We start from the raw sequence: 24,468 nt of genomic DNA, 5'->3' as shown, positions 1-24,468 counted from the left end.
ATTTAGGAGCAATAATTTGTCAAGCTTGATTTTTTTTCCCAGTGTAACAGATTTCTTCTGATTTAATTTTGTAGTAATGAGTAACTAAGATGCTTAGGGGAAATGTAGTGGAGTAAAAGTAAAAGTTTCCAGAAATTTAAATAACGAAGTAAAGAACAAATACGTGAAAATTCTACTTAAGTACAGTTACATTACAACACTGGCGATTAGAACTGCAAAGATTAATCGATTAGTTGTCAACTCTCAAATTAATCGCGAACTATTTCGATAATCAATTAGTTGGTTTGAGTAATTTTATAAGACAAAAGTAAAACATTTTTGATTCCAGCTTCTTAAATGTGAATATTTTCTAGTTTCTTCTCTCCTCTGTGACAGTAAACGGAATATCTTTGAGTTGTGGACAAAACAGGACATTTGAGGACGTCATCTTGGGCTTTTGGGAAACACTGATCCACATTTTTCACCATTTTCTGACATTTTAGAGACCAAACAACTAATCGATTAATCAAGAAAAAAAATCAACAGATTAATCGACTATGAAAATAGTCGTTAGTTGCAGCCCTACTGGTGATGGATGAAGTCTTCTTTGAAGCTACAGTACAATCACTCTTTCTTGCAGTCAAAAAGTAATTGGTTATCTATCTTGATGTTGTTGTTTGGCTGCTTAAAGTAGGCCTGAAACAATAAAATGCTGAAAGTTATTTACTTTCTGTGCTACATATACAGTACAGGCCAAAAGTTTGGACACACCTTCTCATTCAATGCGTTTTTTTATTTATTTTCATTTACATTGTAGATTCTCATTGAAGGCATCAAAACTATGAATGAACACATATAGAATTATTTACTTAACAAAAAAGTGTGAAATAACTGAAAACATGTCTTATATTTTAGATTCTTCAAAGTAGCCACCCTTTGCTTTTTTTTATTAATAAGGGAAAAAATTCCACTAATTAACCCTGACAAAGCACACCTGTGAAGTGAAAACCATTTCAGGTGACTACCTCATGAAGCTCATTGAGAGAACACCAAGGGTTTTCAGCGCTATCAAAAAAAGCAAAGGGTGGCTACTTTGAGGAATCTAAAATATAAGACATGTTTTCAGTTATTTCACACTTTTTTGTTAAGTACATAATTCCACATGTGTTCATTCATAGTCACAAATAGTCATGAAAATAAAGAAACACATTGAATGAGAAGGTGTGTCCAAACCTTTGGCCTGTACTGTACATTCTTTAATAATTGTTTTGAACAATTTGACAGATTCTTGCCTTACTCTATAGACTGTAGCTGCTTCTTTGTCATGTATTCTACATATGATTTTAACTGCGCAACAAGAGCTTTGAATTCTGAAGTACTCAAGACCCACATCTGTTTAAGAGTGTGAATAACTAACAATAGTATTAAGTTGACTTAAATGGCATAAAGCGTTTAAGTGTAAGAGTTATCTGATGTATAACTACAGTACTGCTCTATTCAGCCTTCAGTTTCTATTTGTTTGTTTTTGACTTGCATTGTATGCGATATGTAACATGCAAAACCATCGGTATGGCCCTTTAACATAAAATCCTGCCCAGTGCAGCTGTAACTACAGAGAAGAACTGTGAAGAAGAGACATACTTTATTGATAACATGGGGAAATTACATTTTTTTCACACTGTTGTGTTGTGTTTTTTTTTTTTACACATTAGGCTCAAACAACTAATGGAGAGATGTCAGAGCGGGGGCTGTTGGAAGGGTACCCACAAGCCAAACTGTCACCTTTCCAGCTACCAGTCCACAATCCGCACTTGGTCCGTGCAGGGAATTGAACTAGCGACTCTCTGGCTCCCAAACGAAGTCCCCACAGACTGAGCTACTGCTGTGCCAAGAGAACAACTGTTAGTGAATTTCAGACAGAGGAATCTCATGATGCGTTATAGTGTTGTCCATATTAATCTAATTTAAAGGCATCTTCCTCTCTCTCTCTCTGTTGTAAAGTAATAACACGCTGAGTATATATTGATGCATCTACAGTAAGAAACAGATCATTCAGATGAAAGAGATGAAGGCTTATTTATTGACAAATACACAAAATAGGTCACAAAGCAGAATTATGAGTTGTACACTAGCAATAACCTCCTCGGTAAACATTCCAGTATGGCTTCAGTTACAAGGATTAAGATTCATAAATACATATAATAAAAACTGGGAACAAAGTGTGTAAGCCCATTCAGTTTGACTATAAGAGCGCAAACGTACGAGTAGAAAAACCACAGTACGTACTGTAGGTAACCATGTTAGAGGCTGTATGATGAACATGAATAAACAGAGCACATGCTAAGAGAATAAATATGAAAATACAAAAACAAACAAAAGGATTTATATATGAGTATTGCTGTTCACGGTTGTTAAGTATTCTTTGGATTAGAGAACTTCTCAGTTACATTCTTTGAGAGACGACCGGCATGTTGCATAGCTTCAAGCTTTGTCAAAACTGAGATGATTTCTTTTTTGCTAAAAGTCAACTGCAGCCAACAGTTTACTCCACAGTTCATCTTCTTTTCAAGCCAGTATGCACACATGACCCAAATAGACTCCTTATTCTTATTATACGTTAACTCCATATGAGGTTTGGGTAACTTCCCACCTGAAAAGTTTTGCTATTGTTGTTATGACTTTAAGTGACAGTAACATGTTGCCTCGATGACATTAACTACAAGTAATACCACAGGTTTAGTGGTAAAGTGCTTAATGTTGGTTGTGAATACAGAAAATGTATTCGATAATTTTGACTTAATTGGTCCAAACAAATGCTAACCAAATATGATTTAAAGTGAAACTATGCAACTTTTGAAAGTAGAAACACATTCCTTCTTTTACAAATAAAAAGTCATGAGAAATAAAGCACACCTTTCATCAATTCACTACACTCAGGAGTTTTGTTACTAAAGCCTCACTGGGTCTGGCTAATGGGTGGCTAATGACTAGTCTCTATTTGTGCTACCGTGATTATCCCATAAAGTTACATTATCTCGCTTTATAACATCTTTAATCTTTTGAAGTTGAACATGTGAAGCCAAACCCGGGCCACGTTTCGGTTTCCAGTCAAAAAGGCACTTCTCTTTGAAATTGTCTCTCTGTAAAGCCAGATATGCAAACTGAAGCACTACAAATACTGTATATACAAATGACATAACTCATAGGCACAGAATCATTTACAAACTGCAGCAAAAAAAGACATAGAAAGCATCTTTTGGTCCTCTGAAGCATACTTTGTTGTGGGGTGGCAGGTTTGGTTGCTACGTACTCAATTTACACGTCTTCAAAAAAAGTCAGTCCTGTGATTTATTCCTCTGATCATTTCTGTGTAAAGGCTTAATATATGAAAAACAAGGCACACGTTGGACCCTGGTCATCTGGACAACACATTTACATTTGTTCTCATTGCATTTCCTTTTGCTGCTTCCTGCACGCTGTAGTCCAAGCATGAAAAGCACAATGTCAAATTCTGTTTGGTGTTTCCCTTTATTTTTTTGTTTCCTGTGTCAGTTTAGTTGGTAACGGGAAACTACGCATGGCTGTGGACAGAGATGCTCGACAGGTCGTTCCTGATGATCTCGTTGACTGCAAAGGAAAAGAGAAAAACAGGCGGTCAGTATTTGTGACCTCCACATGGGGTAAAGTCTCCATGCTGAGTGTGTGCGTGCAGTAAAAAGCAGTATATACTATCTTTAAAGCCTTTGAAAACCTAGTTTGTCAATTAGCTTTATTAGACAATTGATGTCACATATTTCCATGCACCAATCAGAATCATAATGAGTTATTAACTTGTGTTGCCAGGACACTGTCACTTAAAACTGATTAAGTTCATCAGAGGAGTTTATGACTGTTAACCTTTTGATTAATAATAGCTGAGGAGGGTTTTTTTTCCATCAAAACTTGAACTTTGATTGTTGCTTATTTGGTCATGAATATTTAATTTTTACTTAACATCTAAAACTACTTTTCAGGGGCTTTACAAAATAATAAATGATATTATTAGAAATAGTTTTTTTAGACTAGATTTGACCTGAAAACAATGCCGATGAGAGCGGTGAGAGTGTAATTCCTAACACAATTAGCCACATAAAAGATATTTCAGTGCAGCTTTAAAAATGTATTTTAAACCACTGTGAACAATTCTCTGAGCTAACCTAATAGAATCACTTTATATCTGAGATCCCCAGACCTTTTTTCTTTTTATCCAGAAAGATGATGCAACCTCCCGTTGTCTCTAAAGGATCCAGGTGCACTTGTTTATCTGTTTTTATCAGCTGTGTTCTTTGGCTGACGGGGAGGAGGTGGTGGTGGTGGTGGTGGTGGGGGATCCAAAAGCAACTGAGCAAGCTGACTGAAGCTTAACCAGGAAAAAAAGAGAATATAGATATAAATGTACTGATAACAGAGAAAAGGAAAAATCACTAATTTTTTTCCTCACTAAAGGGGATGGAGACGGTTCATTTTTTATTAGCTTTAACCCTTATCTGTGAACTCATTTATTACTTTGAAGAGATTCTCCACAGTTTGTCCCTCTCTTATCAGCTTGACACTTTTTCTAATCAGCCTCCAGGTTCAGGATCAGGCCCTCTTTCTTTTCTCAGCTCTCACAGTGATGAGAAATGTGAGAGGGGAAGGGGAACACCCCTGGTTGGATCCGGCCCCCGAGAAAGCGAGCCAGCAGGCCGATGGGAGGAATTCCCTCTGTCTGACTGGACGCTGGATAAGCAGCCTTGGAAACCTGAGATTCCCCTTCCACACAATGGAATTACTTTTTTTAATATTTATTTTCATTCAGGCAGCAGAGCAGCCTTTCCCTTGGTGACCCAGCACTGGCAGAGCCGCTTCCTACCAGAAATACCACTCACTTCCTATCACGAAAAAAGATGACAGGGTGTACGTGCCTCGCAAGTAGTGGAGGAGGCTGCTGCCATGGTAAAAAAAAAAAAAAACAATACAAATGTGTTATCATGCCTTAAGGGAGTAAAAAAACATATCAAGCTAAACTTTAAATAACATAAACTGAAAGTGTGGGTGCAAAACAACAAATCACCCAGAGCGATATGTTACACTCGTCTAGACATTTGGTTAATGTGTTTGGTTCGATGATTGACTATAGCTATTAATACAGCAACAGGAAGGTCTCTTGAGAGGTTTGATATCTGAAGTCCAGCATTTCACATGACTGTGTCACAGAAACACACGGACACATTGAACCTATTATGTGGCTATGAAGACAGGGTGAGATTCACAGCAATGTGTCTTCATGAAAAACTTGGCAGCGTGGAAGACAGTCATCAAGACGGCAGTGACATTTTTATTCAGGTGCTCTAAATCACTTCCTCTTGATTTAGCAGAGGGCCACAAAACCTCATCATCCATGATCAGACGTTTAATCTTAAAGAGGATCTATACATATTTAGAGGTTTACTCCTCGACCCAGCGGCCGCGGGTTCAATTCCGACCTGTGGCCCTTTGCTGTGTGTCATTCCCCTGTCTCTCCCGTTTCAAGTCTTCAACTGTCCTATAAAAATACAGGCCTAAAATGCCCAAAAATTATCTTAAAAAAAGAAAAGAAAAGAGGAACGTATAACATCTTCGCAGAATGATTACGTGGTGTTGGGTTAGCAGACAAAAAATGTAGAAAACCTTCATTACAAACTGGTTGTAAAAGGTCAAACAAAATTGTACTATTGGTGGCATTATGGGAAATGTAGGATCCAGTGATTTTGAAGCCTGACACCTACTAGGGACTTCTCTGCTGCTTTTATTTAGGCCGCTCGTTACAAAAATCTGTCTCTTGTGAGGCCCCTAACTTTATGGAAGTGCAATCCTAAATCACTGGAGTACCCCTTTAAAAGGACCAACCCTAGTGGTTTTGCAAGTTTTATCTGTCTTACTACTACTACTACTATTATATATCATGTACCACATTTCTGTATTGCTTTTTCTAACTTGCAGGCAGCCATTGGTTCCCATTATTTCTAATACAGTAGCAACTGTGTCTGAATATTTTTGCACCTTTGTGTTTTTGTTAAAGTTATATATTGTGTGGTAATGCTGCTGTGAGCAGGGATTAAAGACTCAATAATGGTGCATTCAAGGACGCTCATACATCTTAGAGTAGGCTGACCAACAAAACGCTTTCTAAAAGGGGACATGCTTGTGCACATACAGCGTATCTGGAATGCCTACCAACCCACAAACTGCAAAATAAGACGACCCAATCAGTTTTTGTGGGTCGCCTAGATCAGAAAACATGAGATGCATCAAGCCATTCAGATGTGGCTCACTTTCCTCAATAGAATATACCGCCCGCTAATCTAAGTATCTCCAACCGTGGCTTGAGAACTACCTATTGTTCTTACAAGCCAATCAGAGCAGACTGGGCTTTTCAGGAGGGGGGCTTGAAGAGACAAACGCTAATACGGTGCATTTCAGACAGCGGGTGATGATAACAGGTATTCAAACAGACAGCAAGAGAAACAAAATGTGTTTTTTGAACATTAAAGCATGTAAATATGTTCTAGTAGAAACCCAAAATGCAGTACAAGTATGAACCTGAAAATGAGCATGATATGTCTCCCTTAAAACAAGAAAAAGCAATTTAAAAAATGAATATCTATCTCTATTTTTTTGCCAGACTTAGTTGTCTCTGTTCAAGGCTGCGTTGTCATGCAACAATAATGGAACTTAAATAAATAAATAGAGGTGAAAAGTTGATAATAATAATATGAATAAATAATCTAAAACAAGTTTCAGGCCGTGCAAGCCGATATTGCTTGTGTAGTGAAACAGAAGGTTGTATTTGTGTTTTATTGGCAATGGGCTAAAACATGCAAAGCCACTGGTTTTGACCTTTAGTTTAGCTGTGTAATATACATCATGGATGAATGGGTAAACCCATCTGTTAGAGTACAGAGGAGAGAATGAAATCTGAGATTTGACTTGACTGAATTAAACCTAAACTCTCCAGATTTTCCAGACTAGGTTCAGTTTTCTCAGGGTCAGTTGTAACTCTGTCGTGGTAACAGTAGGATTAGAATGGCTAATATTTCTGTGTATGCAGTGATGCAAGATGCTTTCTAATGTAGCTCATCATCAGGACAGCATGCTGCCACCAGCCATGTGAATGTGAGAATATCACCAAAAAGACATACTTGAACCAGAAGAAATAAACACTCTAACCTCATCTCCACCCTCCTACAGCGTGTCGTTCCGCTGCCATGTGTGCTCTTCCCGGCCCAGACTGAACTGACTGACCTCCTCTCCTCTATTTGATCTGGCTTTGACCTTCTGCGCATCTGGAGGTGGAAGGATATAATCTTTGAGTTCAAAAACCTCAAGGGGACGTTAATTACAACGACTTCTCAACACGCCACACATCGAGCCCGGACGCCAGCTGTAAATTTAGGACATCAAGACATTGTCAGACCTCCACATCATGTCATCACCTGTCCAGGAGCTATCAAAATCGCGGATGAATTATGGCGTTCAGATATTTGCCTTTACGCATCATCGTGTGCCATACGTGGTGGAATCGTTTTCACACGATAACGAAAGAATAAAAAGACAGGATTGAGTAGTTTGTTCTGTTATAAAAACAAAGGAAGGCAAGGCAGTAAAACTCTATCTTTTGCCCCACTGAGGCCACAACATTTACTGTTTATGTGTCTGTTGCCATGGCCCACTTTTCATTGCGGCGTCACATTTGATGTGGAGGATCTAATTGAAGAAAAGTCAATCTATTGATCTCTAAGTGTGTTTTCAACAAAGTCCTAAAAATAGGCTCAGCACCAGTGTGACATCTGTGTCATGTGTTCTCGGTCACATCAATTCGCTCAAGAGACAGTCGAGGGATAGAGATGCTTCAAACAAGCGAACATCAGTAAACACTGCGAGTGGGATGATGGGTTCTCTGTTTTGTAATTTTGAAGAAAAAAAAGAAAAAGACAACTTTTTTTTTTACAGGATACATGATCTTAAATGAGGAGGTATTCAGTCACTATAGGGATCACTATTGTTGTACAAAAATGTGATTAAATTGAAGACAACATAATTAATACAGTTGAAAAACAATCTCAATTCAAGGTCCATTTAGTAGCTGTTCTGGAGGTTTCTATCATGAGCTTCATCAGAGGATGTAGTTTGCTTAGTTGTTAGGTTAAAATTTTCATGTTGTCTTTAAGGACTTCTGGTTCATGTTGAAGTTCAAAGTTCATTAGTGATATGATTGTAATATGAATGAAAGCTCCAGAACAGCTACTAAATGGACTTTGTGGTCATATTGTTTCTTCAACTGCCATTGCTAAGCTCAAGAATGAACTTCAGACTACTACAGCTGAGAACAAAAAGTATAGGAAAGTGTTTCTTATTAAACAATATAGACTAAATGGAAAAAAACAAACATGAATATGCATTATATAATATATACAATACTTGTGGTTATTCATATAACAGTATTAATCTGTGCTCATAATTAAATCATGCATGTAATATAGTGTCCCCATAAACACCTCTGATTAACTGCATTGCTATTAATTTAACACAAGGCACTGCAATGTTAGGGAGTTAATTTGTCTCACACTTTACAGTTATTCAAGACCAAGGAAGGTGCAGTTTGATATGAAGTAATCCAGGAACTGGTTTCCTGTCCCATGGAGGTCCACAGCAGCTGGAGCTGACTGATACAGCCCAGCTCTCCAACCAGGAAACCCCTGACCAACGAGGAACTCCCAAACAATTAGCAGGACAGCACTGTTTGCCTCATTAAGGGCCGAAACGCGTCAACATGATCCGGCCTGTAATAACACAATACTGCAGAGGAACCGATCAGGCGGCGAGATATTCAACAGTCTCTCTGATCCCTGTGGATAAATCAGCTGAGGTACCAGAGCTGAGACAATGAGAGAAAAAGGCTGGGGGGGGGGGGAACAACAGAAAGCCCCCCCCCCCCTTTACTGCCACGTCAAGTCAAGTCCAGGCCACAAGCCACGGGATGTTCTTGGCCCACACAATGAGGCTCCTACTGGGTTACTGCAAGTCAGTCCCACAGTGCGGTTCTGTAGTTCACCACAGATGCTGCCAATTTTTATCTTTTGAACCCAGGTATTTAAAAAGAACATGTCTGTGGACAATAGCTTTAGTCTTCAAGAAAATAGAGTAATAGAAAGGGAGAAGACTTCAGCGAAATATTACCACAATGGCTTGAGCAGGGTGCAAATTAGCTTCAGCTATACATTACATCGGTTGCATTGCCTCTCCCTTTGTTAACATCTGTATTGTTTCTGTAAAAATAAACAGACAAATAAAATTAAAACTCATTGCTGAGGCTGTAGTTTTTGTTGTAATGAATTGAATAAGAAGTAAAATTTATTCTGCTCCATATATTCAAACCAGGTGAACTAAATATTAGAAACACCTTTCTATTACCTTTAATTTAACACCACCACAAAGATCCGCCCCAAAACATACAAATTGAGTCAACACAATAACTAAAAAAGAGGAAAGTAAATGTTTTTTTTTTACAAAAACTGAACTCTTAAAGTCAGGCTGTTTTTAATTACAGCGCTGTTGCATTGCATTACATCGTACTGTTGTTTATATTACTTTCTGGCCACTTATTGCATTTAGAAATGCATCAACAACTAACTGGCAACAAGTAATACACACCAGATGTGGATGTCGATGAATATGTGAAAAACCAATGATGTATTTCCTCCAAAGATACTGTGACACAAATTAATTATTAAAAAGAACTTCTGCTAGTACTGTGTCCTTTTGCAAGCTGTGGCTGCAAATTATTTGAGGAAGCAAGTGGGTTTTACTGTATAGAATCAGACAGATTCAACAGTCTTCAGTCAGATGCTTCTCACAAATCTACACTCAAATTCTTTTCCTATGATCATCTAAAGTCTCTGCTCATCAATTGTACTGTTCTGACATCTAACAAGGCCACAACACGCCATAAAAAATCTTCTATTTGGCTCGGATCTGACTTCAGAATGCACGTTACCTCACTGCTGACAAAAGTCTACAGCACACTACAGTGCAGTGTAACGTATGGCTTTGGCCACCTCTTCCAGACTCTCTCTGAGCCAAAGGGAAGCATGCAAACCTCTCCAGTCAGCGGGTTTTATGGCAGCGTGGCCGGCCTCCATCTCCCTCAGCGGAGTTCAGACTGTGCACCCTTGCAGCCTATACCTCCGGCTCGAGGCCAGACAGCATGATTCAGACATTCCATGAGAAGACATGTTTGTAACCTCTCAGGGGACGGTGTGAAAGAATGTGTAACAGAAGGGGATCCTGAATAATACGAGAGGGCTGCACAAACAGGAAAAAGATATCAGCTCCGATTACAGAAAAAAGGGCAACAACGAAGTTCGCATGGGCGATCAAACACACCTGGCTGTTTCACTTTTATTTATAAGTGAAGTTTGCTGTGGCTACTTGACACGATAAGTGGTTAAACATTCATGCATTTAAATTATTTGCGTCAAATTGTTCGGAAATAAAATAAAATTGCACTACATTAAATAAATAAATAGCAATGATTAATCTTGACGTCTGGCTATAACACGCAGATAATGATATACTGAATTACAGCCCATAAACACAGTCCTATTTTCATTGAATCCTTGCAATGATAGTCAGTGTCTCAGTGTCTCCCTAAAAGTCTCAGATGTCGTGGTTTGAGTTTTAACTAGCAAGGCTGAAATGAAATTACAGTAACACCACACCTGAGCGAGATCATAAAGCAAAATGTCGTATCTAACTCTGCCAAAGGTTTTAATGAAGTGAGAAGCCACATTAAGTTTGGAATGCTTAGTATAATTTCCTTCAATTTGCCAATGAAAACAAGTGTAATTGGGGGCCCAGCTCCTCAGAAATATCCATGTACTTTAAAACGTTGTTGTTTTTTTTAACGTTAACTACACCTGGTTAGAACCTAAAAATCCTCAAGAGCCATGAGTGCCAGTTAGAGTATAATTACAAATGAAATCTTTAGCTCTAGCCAGCCAAATAGCTCCACAGACAGGGCTAACAAGTGTTAGTGTATTTACACAGACTGTTCAGAGGAAGTGGCACAGGAACAGTCTGAGTCCTGCAGTCTGCAGCCCAACGACAGCGTCTCGCTCGCCATCGCCAGGAAGCTCGGCCAGACGATTCAGCAGGGGCTCTGGTGACGGATCAAAGACCCGCTGCTCTGTCCGCTGATAGCTGCTGGATAGTGTTGCTTCATCTACTGCACTCCCCTTGTCTCCACAGGACTTACACACAGCCAGGGACTGTTTCTTCTTGCCCCGAGAAAGATCATTTATCCAATTTATTTCAAATTACTGCAGCGCAGAGGACACGGCCCCCGAACCTCAGTGGTGAGCGCAGAGGGCCTGAGCAGTGAGATCATAAAGTTTGTGCTCCTAAATATCTGCTCTTTGTGAGATAAATAAAAGGGGCTCACAAAAACTGTATTTATTATATTAGCAAGCTTTTGGCAGGCTTGTTTCCTTGAGGGTTTACAGCCAAATATATCAAATACTAATCCAATTACCTTAAAAGTAAGACGACGTACAAAGCTCACTGGAATGGAAAAAAGTACCACAAAAGTGAAATAACTGAAAAAAATCCAGGACTTTTGACAGCCTCTAATCAAGTAAAGTAGGACTTGCAACAACGGCGAAAAACCTTTCGGCACAGTCATCACTCACACACCAATCTTCTCCTCCACACTGGCCTGTAACTGACATAAACGGTATAATATCCCGGTTTCACATAGACAATAAGCGTGCTATGTCTGTTACAATAATTGATTTTTAGTAATTTTTTTGCCTCTATAGGTAACATGTGTTGCAATGTTTATTTGTCCTGCATCGAGAAATAGTTTAACATTTAGGGAAATAAGGCTTTTTTGCTTTCTTGCTGAGAGTTAAAATAGTCAGGGACATAAACCCCCATAAAATCCTGTGTTTTGACATTTTGATTTCGTACAGATTAAACAAATGAGATAAAATGTGTGAATTAGTGAGCTTTAGAGGTGCTGGTAGGCGGATTTTCTAAACTTTGGACAGAGCCAGACTAGCTGTTTCCCTAGCTTCATGCTAAACTAAGCTAAACCGCTGTGGTATCAGTGTTCTCATTTAACTCAGCAAGAAAGAAAGTGTTTTTCTCAAAATGTTGAACTTTTCCTTTAAATGCTAATGCCTGAGGAGATTTTCAGTTTTCAGCTCCTGGCTGAGTGATCGGTGAGTCATACTGTAGGACATTGAGCAGAAATCCTATCAGCACCTGCAGATATATTATGATAATTTTGTGCTGGATGGTAATAAAAACCTTTTTGATTCATTAATGAGGGGGCTGGGCGGGTTGTTCCCTGTATAATTGTGTCCATGCGCTGGTTTAGAAGGTTTAGCATAATTTTGTATAATAATTTAAAAAAACTTTCACTCACCATCATCAAGGTACATCTGGTCCAGCTCCTGTGGTTCTTGTTTGATGCTGACAGCCAGCGACGGAGGGCTGCCGTTGTCCTGAAGAGAGCCCCGCCCCCTCTCTGGCACCTTTGGGTGCTGCTGAGCTCCTGGGCTGGTGCTGCCGCTGCCCGGCTGGGCCGGCGTCATGCAGAGGGCCGGGGAGAAAGGGCCGTCGGTCGGGGTGGAGGGCTGCGAGGTCGGGGAGGAGGAGGAGCTGCTGGGCGGGTACAGGCTGGGCGGCTGGTAGCGCCCCGGAGTCTCCTGGATGATGGAGACGTGTGGGATTGGGGACTGTTGGCCCGGGTGTTGGACTGCTGGGCCGGCAGACAGGCACTTGGAGAAGGGCGGCGGCGGCGACAGGTCGTGCAGTTTGGGGCTGGTGCTCGGAGAGGACGAGGTAGGCAGCGAGGAGGGCTCGGCTGCCAATCTCTGCTGGCTGACAGAGTAAGCCCCGCCCACCACGCACGGCCTGAGGTCAGAGGGCATCATCGGGGTCATGACCTGAGGGGGGAAGTATGGCTTTGGGTGCAAGGACAGGCCAGGGCCATGCTGGCTGCACACCAGAGGGGCGTCGTAGTCGTCGTGTGGCTCAGTCTTTATTGTCGGGACTGAGAGGAGAGAAGGGAGAACAGAAGAAGGAAAAGCTAAATGAGTAAAGACAAATTCCAGCCTTCCTGCAAGTGTGAGTGAGTGAGTGAGTGGGTTTGTGGCTAGGATACCCGCTGCCAAACAAACCCTCTCATCAATGAGACTCTGTGTCTGGACCAGAGCTCTCCCACCCTGCTGAAAATATTCACAAAAGTAGAAAAAAAAAAGAAAAAAAGGGATGACTCATCAACACGAGAAACTTCCAGCTGCTTCTATAATAAAATGCCTATTTTCTTTGGATGCTACTCTGGTGATAATACCCACTCAATGGGCAATATCAAATATGTTGCTGTAACAGCAGCTTTATAGTCAGCAGTGTTCAGCAATTTAAAATAGATTACTGCTCGCTCATTGAGACAAAGAGAAAAAGTTTAACTGAACGTGAAAGCTGCTTTTTTTTAACACAAGAAGTAGCTGAAAAAAGCCCAAATGATATTGTAGCATCGAAGTGAGGAACAGAGTTCAAATGAGCCAGGACTTGTTCTCAGACACTGACATCCGGTCCAGATTCCAGTACCAAACATGTTGGACACCAAGTTTTTAAATGTGGGCCGTCAATCTTCTGCAGCTCCTGACACGACATCAATCTTTTATAACAAGCGTTTCAGTCTGGCTACAAGGAAACGACAGCACGGCCCTGACCCTGAGCTTCATCACTGCATCACTAAACTGGATCGATTTCATCTTTTCTTTTTTGGTGAAGCTGGTTTAGATTATAATATGAAGCATGTGCTTGAAACCGTAGCTGAAGCACTAAAACCTGTACTTCATTCTTTCATCTGCGATCATCTGTTATTCTTGTATTTTTCTGAAGTTCATTGTTAAATGTTTATCTGCATCTTTTTGTTTGCTCCCGGAAATATCTTAAAAATGATATTTTTTAAACTTACAACAGCGTGCCAGGATAAATAAGTGGCTAATTAGACTAAAACGAGTGAAACTAAGACGTGTCTTACCTAACCTAAGCTTCCATTGTCAACAACTGTAAAAGAGGAACTGCGATGAGATGGTTAAACCAACCGCAGCACTAAAATAGCACATGCACCCCTATTTCGGGCCTGCTTGGAGGAAGTGGGTCTGTCTGCATGTAGAGGATAGGCAGATGCACATGCACAGAAAGGGCACAGAAGAAGTGCAAACGTTTGTGTTGCCACAAAAAGGGAACGTGCCCCTGGGTTTCCGGAGTGTGAAAATCAGCCGTGTGTACTGTATGTCCCAAAATAAATCTGTTGTTTTTGTGCGAGCTGTTGAAACACCTGCTGCTGCAAAAAAGTTGAAGTGACGTGATTTTAAAAAACTGGAATTATTTTACATCTCATTATTGCAAAAAAAAAAAAAATTTGAGTTTCATATTTCTTTCTAGCTGCGTTTTCACTCTGCCCATTTGTTTTGAACTTTTCTTCACTTTCTCCTTTTCTTGAAGTCTGGCAGATCATATTAACCCGGCTGGCTCGTTTCCTTTACAGACTCACCCTTGAGGAGCCACTGACCAGACAAGCCGTCGCGCGGTCTCTACCCTCCCTTACGCTCTCTGCATCCTGAGGACAATGCTCCACTTTCACAGCAAGACACTCCGTCGCCCACGTACAGGGCTGGGCCAGTTCACTTGAATCACAGCTTTGAACCACCCACTGGATTTTCGCTCCAAGCCCGGAGCGCAATTAGCAGTGTTTTTTACATTTCAGTTGGTGGGTCAGTGTTTATATTCCGCTTGGCAATAGGTTCTCTATTCAAATACCATACGTTTCCCATGCCCCTTTCCCTGCCGCTGCAGTGTACAGGTACGGAAAGAACAGATTTTATAGATTTATTTTTTTTTTTTTTTTTTACAATGAAGGAATAATAGCTTTGCTTTGTTCCTCCCTAGCAAACCACCAGACAAGGGGAAATACAAACTGTTTGTTCTCGTCTTCAGATGTGAAACGCTGGCGAAATTGTTTCTAATTAGTTTGGATTATGAAAGGCTGAGGGTAGACTGAGAGTGGTGGAGTGCTGCGGTGATGACAGGAAAGTAAAAAAAAAAACCGCAAAATAAGCAACGATGTGCGCAGGGCGTAGAGGTAATGAGGGGGTATTCTCTTATTTTGGTGACAAATGAAGCTCTCTTGTGACTCTGGTTTTATTCACCAAAGGTTTCTCGTTTTCACCAAATGTCAGCCCGACACCAAGCTCTACTGCAAGAGGCTGTGTGGTACATCATTCATGATCCACTGCAGTGATTGGCTGACAATATTGCTGACACCACAACCCTCTCAACCCCTATCTCAAATCTAAAGACTATTTCTAACTTGATCAGGATCCTGAATTAGTAAAGTTAAGGATTGAATTACATTTCTTTATCCCAGTTGTGACATCACAATGAGGGACAGTTCAAAATGTCTTGCTTGAATTGTGCAATTTCATCAAAAAGTTAGTCAAGCAGACAGGGGAACAAACATCACTAAATGTGAAATTCACTCCAAGACTATACAATTATTTCTAGTTAAGAAGTAGTAAAAGAAGTAGTCATTTGTCCACAGGGCCATACAACTCTACAATGCCTCACAAAAGGGAAGAGGAGAGACAAACTTACTGTTTACTGCTTACACTGCTTACACTGTTTACTGGCTATATTAGCCCATATGCACCACCCCTCCCTCCCTCCTTCCCCCAGCATGGACTGAGGTCTAACTTAATATTTGAACAATGGCTGTAACACTATTACTTCAAATCTCTAACATTGACTGTTGATTTGTGTCTATCCTACTGTCTACTTTATTCTCTTATATTGTCCGTATTTAATGCTGGTCTCTAGACTTTATCCTTGTACTATTGGACCTATTTGCACTACCACTATGACACACACTCTCATACTGAATCACAGGGTCAGTTCCTGCCCTGTTACTGCAAGCGTCTCATGCTTATACATCCCTTAGTACATTCATGTGAATTTTTTATTTTATTTTATTTAGTATTTTTTCTTTTATTGTCCATGCTATTCATGTGGATTTGCCTTTTTATAATCCTGTTTGTGATGTATGTGACTGTTGTGTGTGGTGTCTTAAGCTACTGGGACCTTTAATTTCCCCTTGGGGATCAATAAAGTATCTATCTATCTATGTGTAAGAGGAGGAGAGCTTTACCACTGGGAGGGACGTAGGTGAAGCGCTGGTACTGGCTTCTTTTCCTCTTGCCATTGCAGACGTAGAAGTTCACATGGACCGGCGTGGAGAGTCTTTGGTTCCGATAGGGAGGGATTTCAACAAGTAGTGAATTCTACAACAAAGAAAATGTAAGTCAAGAAATGCATTCTTAGATAGATATACATACAAACAAATAGATAAGTCCTAAGTTATTGCATTGTATAAAGCTTTCTTTTTTGATTCATGGTATAGTCATTTTTTTACTTAGTGTATGCTTTCCCCAACTTACTTTGTATCTGTTTTTAGCTTTAACTATTTTACTAATTTGCTCTGTTTTATTTGACCATTTTTGTATCTTTATGGGCTGTCTCTTGTGCTGCCTTAACACTTAATACAATACTCAATACAAAAAATGTCAGTGACATTTGCAACAAGGCAAGGCAAGGCAATTTGTGTTGGTCACTTTGGAATGAAAAGGTACTTTCATACATAAAGATACCACACTGTGAGTAAAAAGGAGCAAAGAAGTGGGGGAAACTGGGCTTTTTCATGACCAATACTTTTTTCTTGTATACATAAATTAATTCATAACTTGGTGCACTGCACAGGAGATTTTGGTAATTTACGATTTATTTCTTCCAATTCTTGTCTTGACACAGTTGGCTATTTGCTGTTAAGCATAACTTCCTCAAGCAATAAAATATTACTACCTATTAGTATTTTTGTATTGTTTCTGCCTTTGTTTGGGAGAAACAGTGCAGGTCAGCAAAGTGGATATGTGAGGTCCGTGCTGTCCTTCTTTACTTTTCATCCATATCCTGAAGTTGTGTGTTGAGGGTGGTGGATAAAATCTGAAAATCTGGATCTAATCCCAAACAAAGGAGCCACAAAGAGACCATGAAGTAAGGTTATGAGGACCCAAGGTTGTTTGCACAGTGGATAAATTGAACTCAGGATTGTCCAGATAATTTATTTCCCCAGCAGAGTTTCCGGGAGAGAGCGAAGGTCAGGAGCGACAACGTTCATCAGCAACATATGTGCGTGTTTCTGCTCTTTGTGAATATATGTATATGACAGTTGCGATGACAGTTAAGTTTAGGCAACAAAACGACTAGTTAAGTTTAGGAAAAGATCGTGGTTTGGATTAAGTCATTCCCGAGGAACGAACAAGCGTTTCCTGGGTGAAAGTATTGCCGCAAAGTGAACTCCGCTCTCCGGACTGAAAGCTCTGTATTTTCCATTGAATATTGAAGTGCATATTTAAGTATTAAATGCCAGGCCGAGTGGCACTTTATCCATGGTATTGCAATAGGGATTTAATTCTTGCATGTTTTGTTTTGTTATATTGTGCATGATCAAAAAACACCCCTGCCCCCCCTCTGCTTTTTTCACAAACTGCATGTGTATGTATGTTTATGTATATATACGTATGTGTCTAAGTGTGTTGGAGGTGCTGCTCAGTAGCAATGGAGGAAATCATTGGTCTACAAAACTGTGATTCAGAGGACGACTGGCTCTGACTATACAGGTGAGAGCTGACACACTTTATATTTAATCACTACAGTCGTAAAGTCAAGTGAAGCCAGACGAGGCTTTTCGACTTCTCTAATTCAATGCAATCCATCTGTCCTTCAGAGAATTAGCTGATAAAAACTCTGGAAATGGTTCACCAACTGTAATTGTGTCCAGGTGTATTTGGAATATTTGCAGCATTTGCTGCTGTCCAATACAGTAATTTACACACATATGCATAAAAACCCGCTGGGGGCAGAATGGAACTTCAACTTGTGTCAAAAGCATGAAAATCACCAAAGCAAGCGCTGAGATGCTTTTACCTGACAAAAGTAATTTCTCTCATGTGGAGGGAGGAAGATAAAATGTGACAAAATGGAGCATGAAGGAGCATTCTTGGACTCCACGAGTGAGCGTTTCATGGCCAGTTTATACGAGTAATTTGATGCATCTAATTGAAAATAATTCTTAAAATTAAAACTGAATCATCCCTCCCAAATTTACCTCCCTCTTGGGGAGGTCAGTCTGTGCAGGTGACGGAGGCGGTGAGGTATTCTGAATTTGTGGTTTGGTGTGTGTTGAGCAGGAGCAGCCGAGGTTAAACCTGGCCAAGGCAGCGTCAGTGTTTAAAATGGGACCAATCCAGCAGACTGGGCTGAGAGGGGAAGGAGGGAGGCCCTTTGTCTATTCAAGCAGACAGATGTGTCCCAGCAGTGTGTGTGTGTGTGTGTGTGTGTGTGTGTGTGTGTGTGTGTGTGTGTTTTGCAATGGGAAGACACTGAGAGCAGGTGCACTGCCTCACATATAGACACCCTCTAATCCCCTCGTCTATCTCCCAGACTCCCAAAACACACTTTCTCTCTATCTCTCTCTCTCCCCCCCCCCAGGCCAAGACAGGACACACTGCCAAGCAAAAACTCCCACAGGATAACGGTTGAACTTTTGAAAACCTTTTCCACACGTTTCAAACATAAAACTGCTGTTCCCCCTTAGGGCTTCTGCCCCGGGCCGAGAAAATCTACAGTCCAGTTACACTTCTGTATTTCTGTGTGTGTGTGTGTGTCCTTAATGTGCATGTGTAGACCACTGTGTGTATATCCCTTGCTCATATTATTAAAGCTGTGTTGGTAATGCATGGGAAAATGTGCTTATATGCTTTCTTGCCGAGAGTTAGATGAGAATATAGATACCACTCTCATGTCTGTATAGTAAATACGTAGAACAGCAAGCCAGCTGATTAGCTTAGCTTAGCATAAAGACTGAAAACAGGGGGAACCAGCTAGCCTGGCTCTGTCCAAAGGTAACAACATCTGAATGGTAAGTAGTAAGCACTTGAGGTAATATTTGAAAGATTTTTTGGGGGGCATTAAGAGTGAACTCACCCTTAAAAGTAGAGTGCTGAATCAGCTTTTTTTATGGTATGATTGAAAATGTTTTGCCACTTAGTTCAGTTAAAAGATTGAGAACAGCTGCTTGAATGAGAGCGAATTGGTCATGATAACAGTGTCACATGTATCACTTACAGGCTTTGAGGTGTCTCTGTCAACCTTGGCCTCAGTCTCCCAGAGGTGGTGACCATCTGAAAAAGAAAGAAAAAGAGTTTTGTAATGACAAATGGGAAAAGAATCCATCTAATTGGCTCCCAACAGAAATTAAGAAATGGTATGAGCATTGTTATTATCTGTTACATAAGTGACATATAAAACAGCTACAGGTCATACCGTCTGACTCGCCGCTCATGAGCTCATAGTCTAACAAACCTGAGACGGAAAGAGACGACATTCTCGGAGAGACACAGACAGAAAGAGAGAGAAATCGGAATCGCAATCCTAAAAAAAACAGAGTCATACCAAAGTGATGAGCGACATCTTTGGTGGATGAGAGAAACCTTGACTTCATCACTGTGTGGAATCCCAACATGCTCCAGCAGCTGGTGGGCTCATTATTACACAACGACTGGAAACAGACAACTCGCCTCATCTTTCAAACTTCTCATTTCTCGTGTTCTCATAGGAATCTTTCTGTTATCCCCATATAATGATTGTTAAATAGTGTTTGCTCTTTTTCTGGTAATTTTTTATTTTTTTTCTCCTTTAAGTTGCCACAATAAAGAGGTCTTCCCATCAGGCAATAAAAAAAAAATGAGGCATCATGAGAACTGTCGGAAAATACAGGCCTGCTTAAAAAAGCAAGTTTGATTTATCATTCTGTCCAGTGAGGTGTCAGTAAAACTATATTTGTTACCAATTTATAAGACACAGAAGGAAACCATTGCAATTTCTTTAGACTCCCGACTCATTAACGAGGCCCTAAAAAGGACTGTGAAAATGACTTTACGTGGAAAGGAAACTGCAGTTTAAAGAAAAAAAAGGTCAGCCATGGCCAAATTTTCTTGAAGAAAATTAACTGAGATATGTGCCGCGTTGCTCAACGGGCTGTCTGCAGTTTGACAAGTGGAGCGTTTGAATTGAGCAGACAGCACGGTGCAAATGGATGGGGGAGCACTCATTTGTGTGCCGCGGAGTTGTGAGGTGGCAGTGATGGAGGAGGTGCAGCTTGGCACTGACAGCTTCTATTATGTCTGAGAAGACACTGGAAAGCTGTTTCTCTTTCCTTGATTTTCCCACACTGTCTGTCAGTTGCGGAGAGTTTTAGCTGCTGCTTTCCAGGAAGAAGTTATATCACGTCTATCACATAAAAGAGTATGAATCGTATGCCCCCAAAGGACAAAACAAATAAAGCTGTGTAGCCAGAGCTCTGAAATTTGGGGCAGAAATACAGTAACCAATAAAAACACAAGAGAAAACAGAAGGAGGTGAGGCTGAGCTGGGCACTGAGCTGTTTATTCTGGAGGCATGTTTTCAAACTGACGTACAATCACTTTTTGGGAAATGCATACAGACTCCTTTTAGAATTTATTTAATTTGGTCACTTTTCCAGTGCACCTGCTGATAATTGGGACACAGCTGTGGTCTCAGTATTCTACCGGAAAGGCAAGATTTTCAGCAGGCCTCTGTGAGCCTGATATGCTAGACTGAGTATTTCAATGAGCACCCAAAAACAAAGGCTTCAAAATATTGATATAGCCAGTTATCATTCCACCGTGTTTCAGAGTAACATCATTTATACACAGGTTATTATTTATTATAACTTGTGCCTGAACCAGTTTCCGTTGCCAGTTGTATCCACATTGTGCCCTAGTAATGCATGGCCATGTCATGACAGTCATTGCCCATTAAATGAAAGGGTCTGCAACAGCTGCACAAAGTTGCAGAAAAGGTCGGCAGTTGTGTTGCAATTAGAGATTCAAATAATAACCGGGGGCTATAGTAGTACGTGAAAACACAACCTATTGTCACTTCTTGCACTACATGCAACTCATCTAGAAAGAAACTTGACGAGAGATTAGCAGAATAAGTTAGTACTACTGTAGGATCTATATCACAGTCTCTTTGTCTAAATTATATTTAGTGGATTTTTGTCTTTACTAAACAGTGAAGAGAGACAAAAGGCTTCTAGTTGAGATTTGGGACTTCCACCACTCAGCCATCAGAACAAACACATTTCCCTCTTCGTACAAAGACATGTAAACATTGTTTCCTTGTGACAGGCAACCCAAATAAATTCTGCAGCCTTAAACCTCACACTAATGAAATAAAAAAGAAGTGTTTAAATAAATAGCTGAAACAAAAGTACAGCATATCCTGGGCACAATCGGGACTGGTGCACGGCAAGGTGCAGACATCTGGCGTGCAAGAAAACACACCATGTGTGGTACCATGAATCAAACATAACATTTGCAAACCATGTAGCAAGGAAGCCAATGTGTAAACAATAGAAATGAAAAGGAAAACAGCTAGTCATACAGGAAGTTGTACAGGATTCTCGTCAGAAAGGCTCTAGTATAGTGGCAACCAGTGTCCAATGGATATTGTATCTTTATGTTGTTTATCTTTATTCTATGTGCAACATGTCAACAAGGCAAAAATGTCTCTTTTGACTTTTTTTTATTACATTTGAATAATATATTATGACTCAAAAAAAGTCATAAAACTTTGACTTCTGCATCTTAACTCAACCTATTAGATTATTTCTTCCTATTTGAGAGCAGTTCTGTCTCTAAAAAATGTTTGTTTGACTAAAACCTCAATCTTCAGTCGCTGTCTGTTTTTTTCTCTCTCCTACTTGTCTCTTGCTGCCTCTCTTCAGTCTTCACTTTGGGAACCTCTCCAGAAGGGAAGCCTTTGCAGCCGATGTCGCTCCACAGGAGGTAAACATGTTTTTCAAATCTCTCCCTGTCTGCTTTTCTCTCTCTCTCTCTGAGTCACACTCACATCATTTTTCACATCAATACAGAGATAGAAAAATCTAATTTAGCAGTTTATTTTCTGTGCCCGGCTACGTATTGCAAGGAAACTGCTCAAGAGACGAAAAAAAGAGAGCTTTAAATGCGTGGGATGCCGTTGTTTGAAAAGAGTGTACCGGATAATTGATAACCACAGAATGTTCCAGAGTTATAGGGCAACATCTGCACAACGCCTGCACTGATCCAATGAAAAACTTCAGCAGCAGTTTCTCTCCAGATCCACTCCTACCAATTTTCAGCGAGCTCAATATGGTTTCTAACTCCCTGGCCCACTGTGCTGGATAATATCCAATATTATCTAAGTTAAACAACTCAGCCTAAAACCTCTCCCCCAAAACCACCCCAACCATATAAACCCAGTACCCCTCTCCAACTCTCACAACGCCCAAGCTCCACTTGCCTTGGCTGCGTCCCAGCCTCACAGAAGTCTTACAATTCACATTTCGTTAGCAATGGTCTATACAAATCATTACTTTCTCAGAACAGACATAACACAGAGCAGTCAATGGACAGCGGTGCTGTGCTGTACAGAGTCATGGCAGCCGAGGGGGATCAAACAATATACAATACGGTTATTTGTCATGTTGGGTTTATTAAGGGAATCAAACAGCTCCTTGTGCTCCTTAATGGGGCTGGGTGGAGTAAAACGGTGGTGCCCAGAGCGAAACAGCAGGGTGGCATGTGCCCAAGCCCTCATAACGTACAGTAAATATAAACACATGCTCTACCCAGGCCCATGTGGCATGCTGAAAGAGTTCCCTTGTCCTCTGACTGATGGCTGAAACTTCTTCCTTCCTCCCGCCCTGAAAACACGTGGATTTTAGAAATTGCATGCAAGCTGCAGCGGTGTGGAAGAGGTTGCGACTGAGCCGAGCTCCGAGCTGATAAATGGCAGCGGTCGAGGACAAGATACTGACATCCACCCTGCACCACTTGCAGCTACAGTGGCGCCTGTCACTGCACAACGTCATCTGGATGCAAGGCAGCGCTTTCATCAAGAAATCAATCTCTGGAGTTTCTCAAACGGGCCTGCAATTTTTATGAATCACGCACTGTAATTTATAAAAACATAATCCCCGCTGTTTATGTGGTTGTAATTGATTTGTTTATGAAAACAGCCATTGTTCTCAGAAGTGTCAGAGGCAGCCAAACCACTGAACTGACTTCAAGTGGAAGTCATTGTTCTATGAATGCAATGAAATCGACGTCTGTTGACCGCCCTTCCCTCCAAACAAAACCACTGTTCAAAACTAAACTACCACATGTTAAAAACGGCCTTGTTCCCTCCGCTGTTACATTGGTGTCATCTTGCTCGCAGCTCTCATGGGGCCTAAAAGGAGGATGGTTATCTGTAATTTTCTACAGGTAATTCCAGACACCATCTGGCAGCCCTGCCGCACGATAATCCTCTCACAGTTCAATTTTTTTTTTAAGTTCCTGTTACTTGTTACCGCTTCGGCCAACAACAATTAGACAGAATTGTTGGGGTGTTCTAGCAGACGTGGAAAGCTTGTTAAGGTCTCTACCTGTTTGACGCTCCAACTCACCAGCACACAAAAAGATGGGCAGGTGATGAGGATAAGTCAATAAAAACAGAGCTACCTTGCAGCTGAGGAGTTGATGCATCAGGGAAATGGTTATTCACAGTGATACTGAGTGCAGCAGAGCAGGCAGCTGTCCAGTGCAACAGGCCAGATGTTAAAATGCTCTTTTCACAAGAGGGTTTCTCCTCTGCAAGGATTTCCTTCAGGATCTCTCACTCAAATTAAGCTATTATCAATCATTGTGGGGAAACACTGAGCAGAAAACCACACTTTATTAAAAAGACTGGAAGAAAATAAAGAAAGTAGTAAGAGGTAGTTCACACAAGTACACAAACTTACCTATACACTATACATTATACCAATACAATGGCTGTGTTATAAAGTATTGGGGTGTGCATTATTTTCTGATAACTGCATGGTTCTGAAACAGAAGTACCATTGCTGTCCTAAACTAGCACTCATATCTGAACTTTCAGCTGTTACTAGGATACAGATGTTCTACTTGTTGAATAGGGGGGGCAAGGTGGAGGGGGGGGGGTGGCCTTGACCAACTGCCACTTTGCTTGTTTGAAAGCCATGATGTCTCTCTCTCATGGGTGGGTCAAATTTTCTGGGCGGGCAAAGCAGAGAAAGGGGAGGTAACCTTTCCCCTTATGACCTCATAAGGAGAAGATTCCAGATCAGCCCATCTGAGCTTTCATTTTCTCAAAGGCAGAGCAGGATACTGTTATGGAAGTGTCATGCCATGGGACCTTTAAGAATACAAAGCAAATGAGTTGACTATACTT

At 40.7% G+C, this 24,468-nt stretch overlaps 1 protein-coding gene across 3 annotated transcripts in view; it reads right to left on the bottom strand.

Moving 5' to 3' along the window:
* Nucleotides 1-2,030: 2,030 nt before the first annotated feature.
* The window catches only part of nfatc1 (nuclear factor of activated T cells 1), a 45,422-nt gene continuing 22,984 nt past the window's right edge, over nucleotides 2,031-24,468 (bottom strand). For 2 of the 3 annotated variants that reach the window (XM_039820958.1, XM_039820957.1), the window contains 5 exons: nucleotides 19,294-19,349; nucleotides 16,259-16,391; nucleotides 12,467-13,096; nucleotides 7,207-7,322; nucleotides 2,031-3,606 (listed from right to left, as the gene is read on the bottom strand). In XM_039820958.1, the coding sequence (XP_039676892.1) occupies nucleotides 7,222-7,322; nucleotides 12,467-13,096; nucleotides 16,259-16,391; nucleotides 19,294-19,349 (920 nt within the window). In that variant the 3' untranslated portion in view covers nucleotides 2,031-3,606; nucleotides 7,207-7,221. The remainder of the gene's footprint in view (nucleotides 3,607-7,206; nucleotides 7,323-12,466; nucleotides 13,097-16,258; nucleotides 16,392-19,293; nucleotides 19,350-24,468) is intronic. The other variant, XM_039820959.1, reaches the window with a different exon arrangement.

This window comes from Perca fluviatilis, chromosome 13 (genome assembly GCF_010015445.1).
Source record: "Perca fluviatilis chromosome 13, GENO_Pfluv_1.0, whole genome shotgun sequence".
Taxonomy (NCBI): Eukaryota; Metazoa; Chordata; class Actinopteri; order Perciformes; family Percidae; genus Perca; species Perca fluviatilis.
Note: the sequence above shows the minus strand (reverse complement) of the source record. Positions and strands in the feature narration are given on the sequence as shown.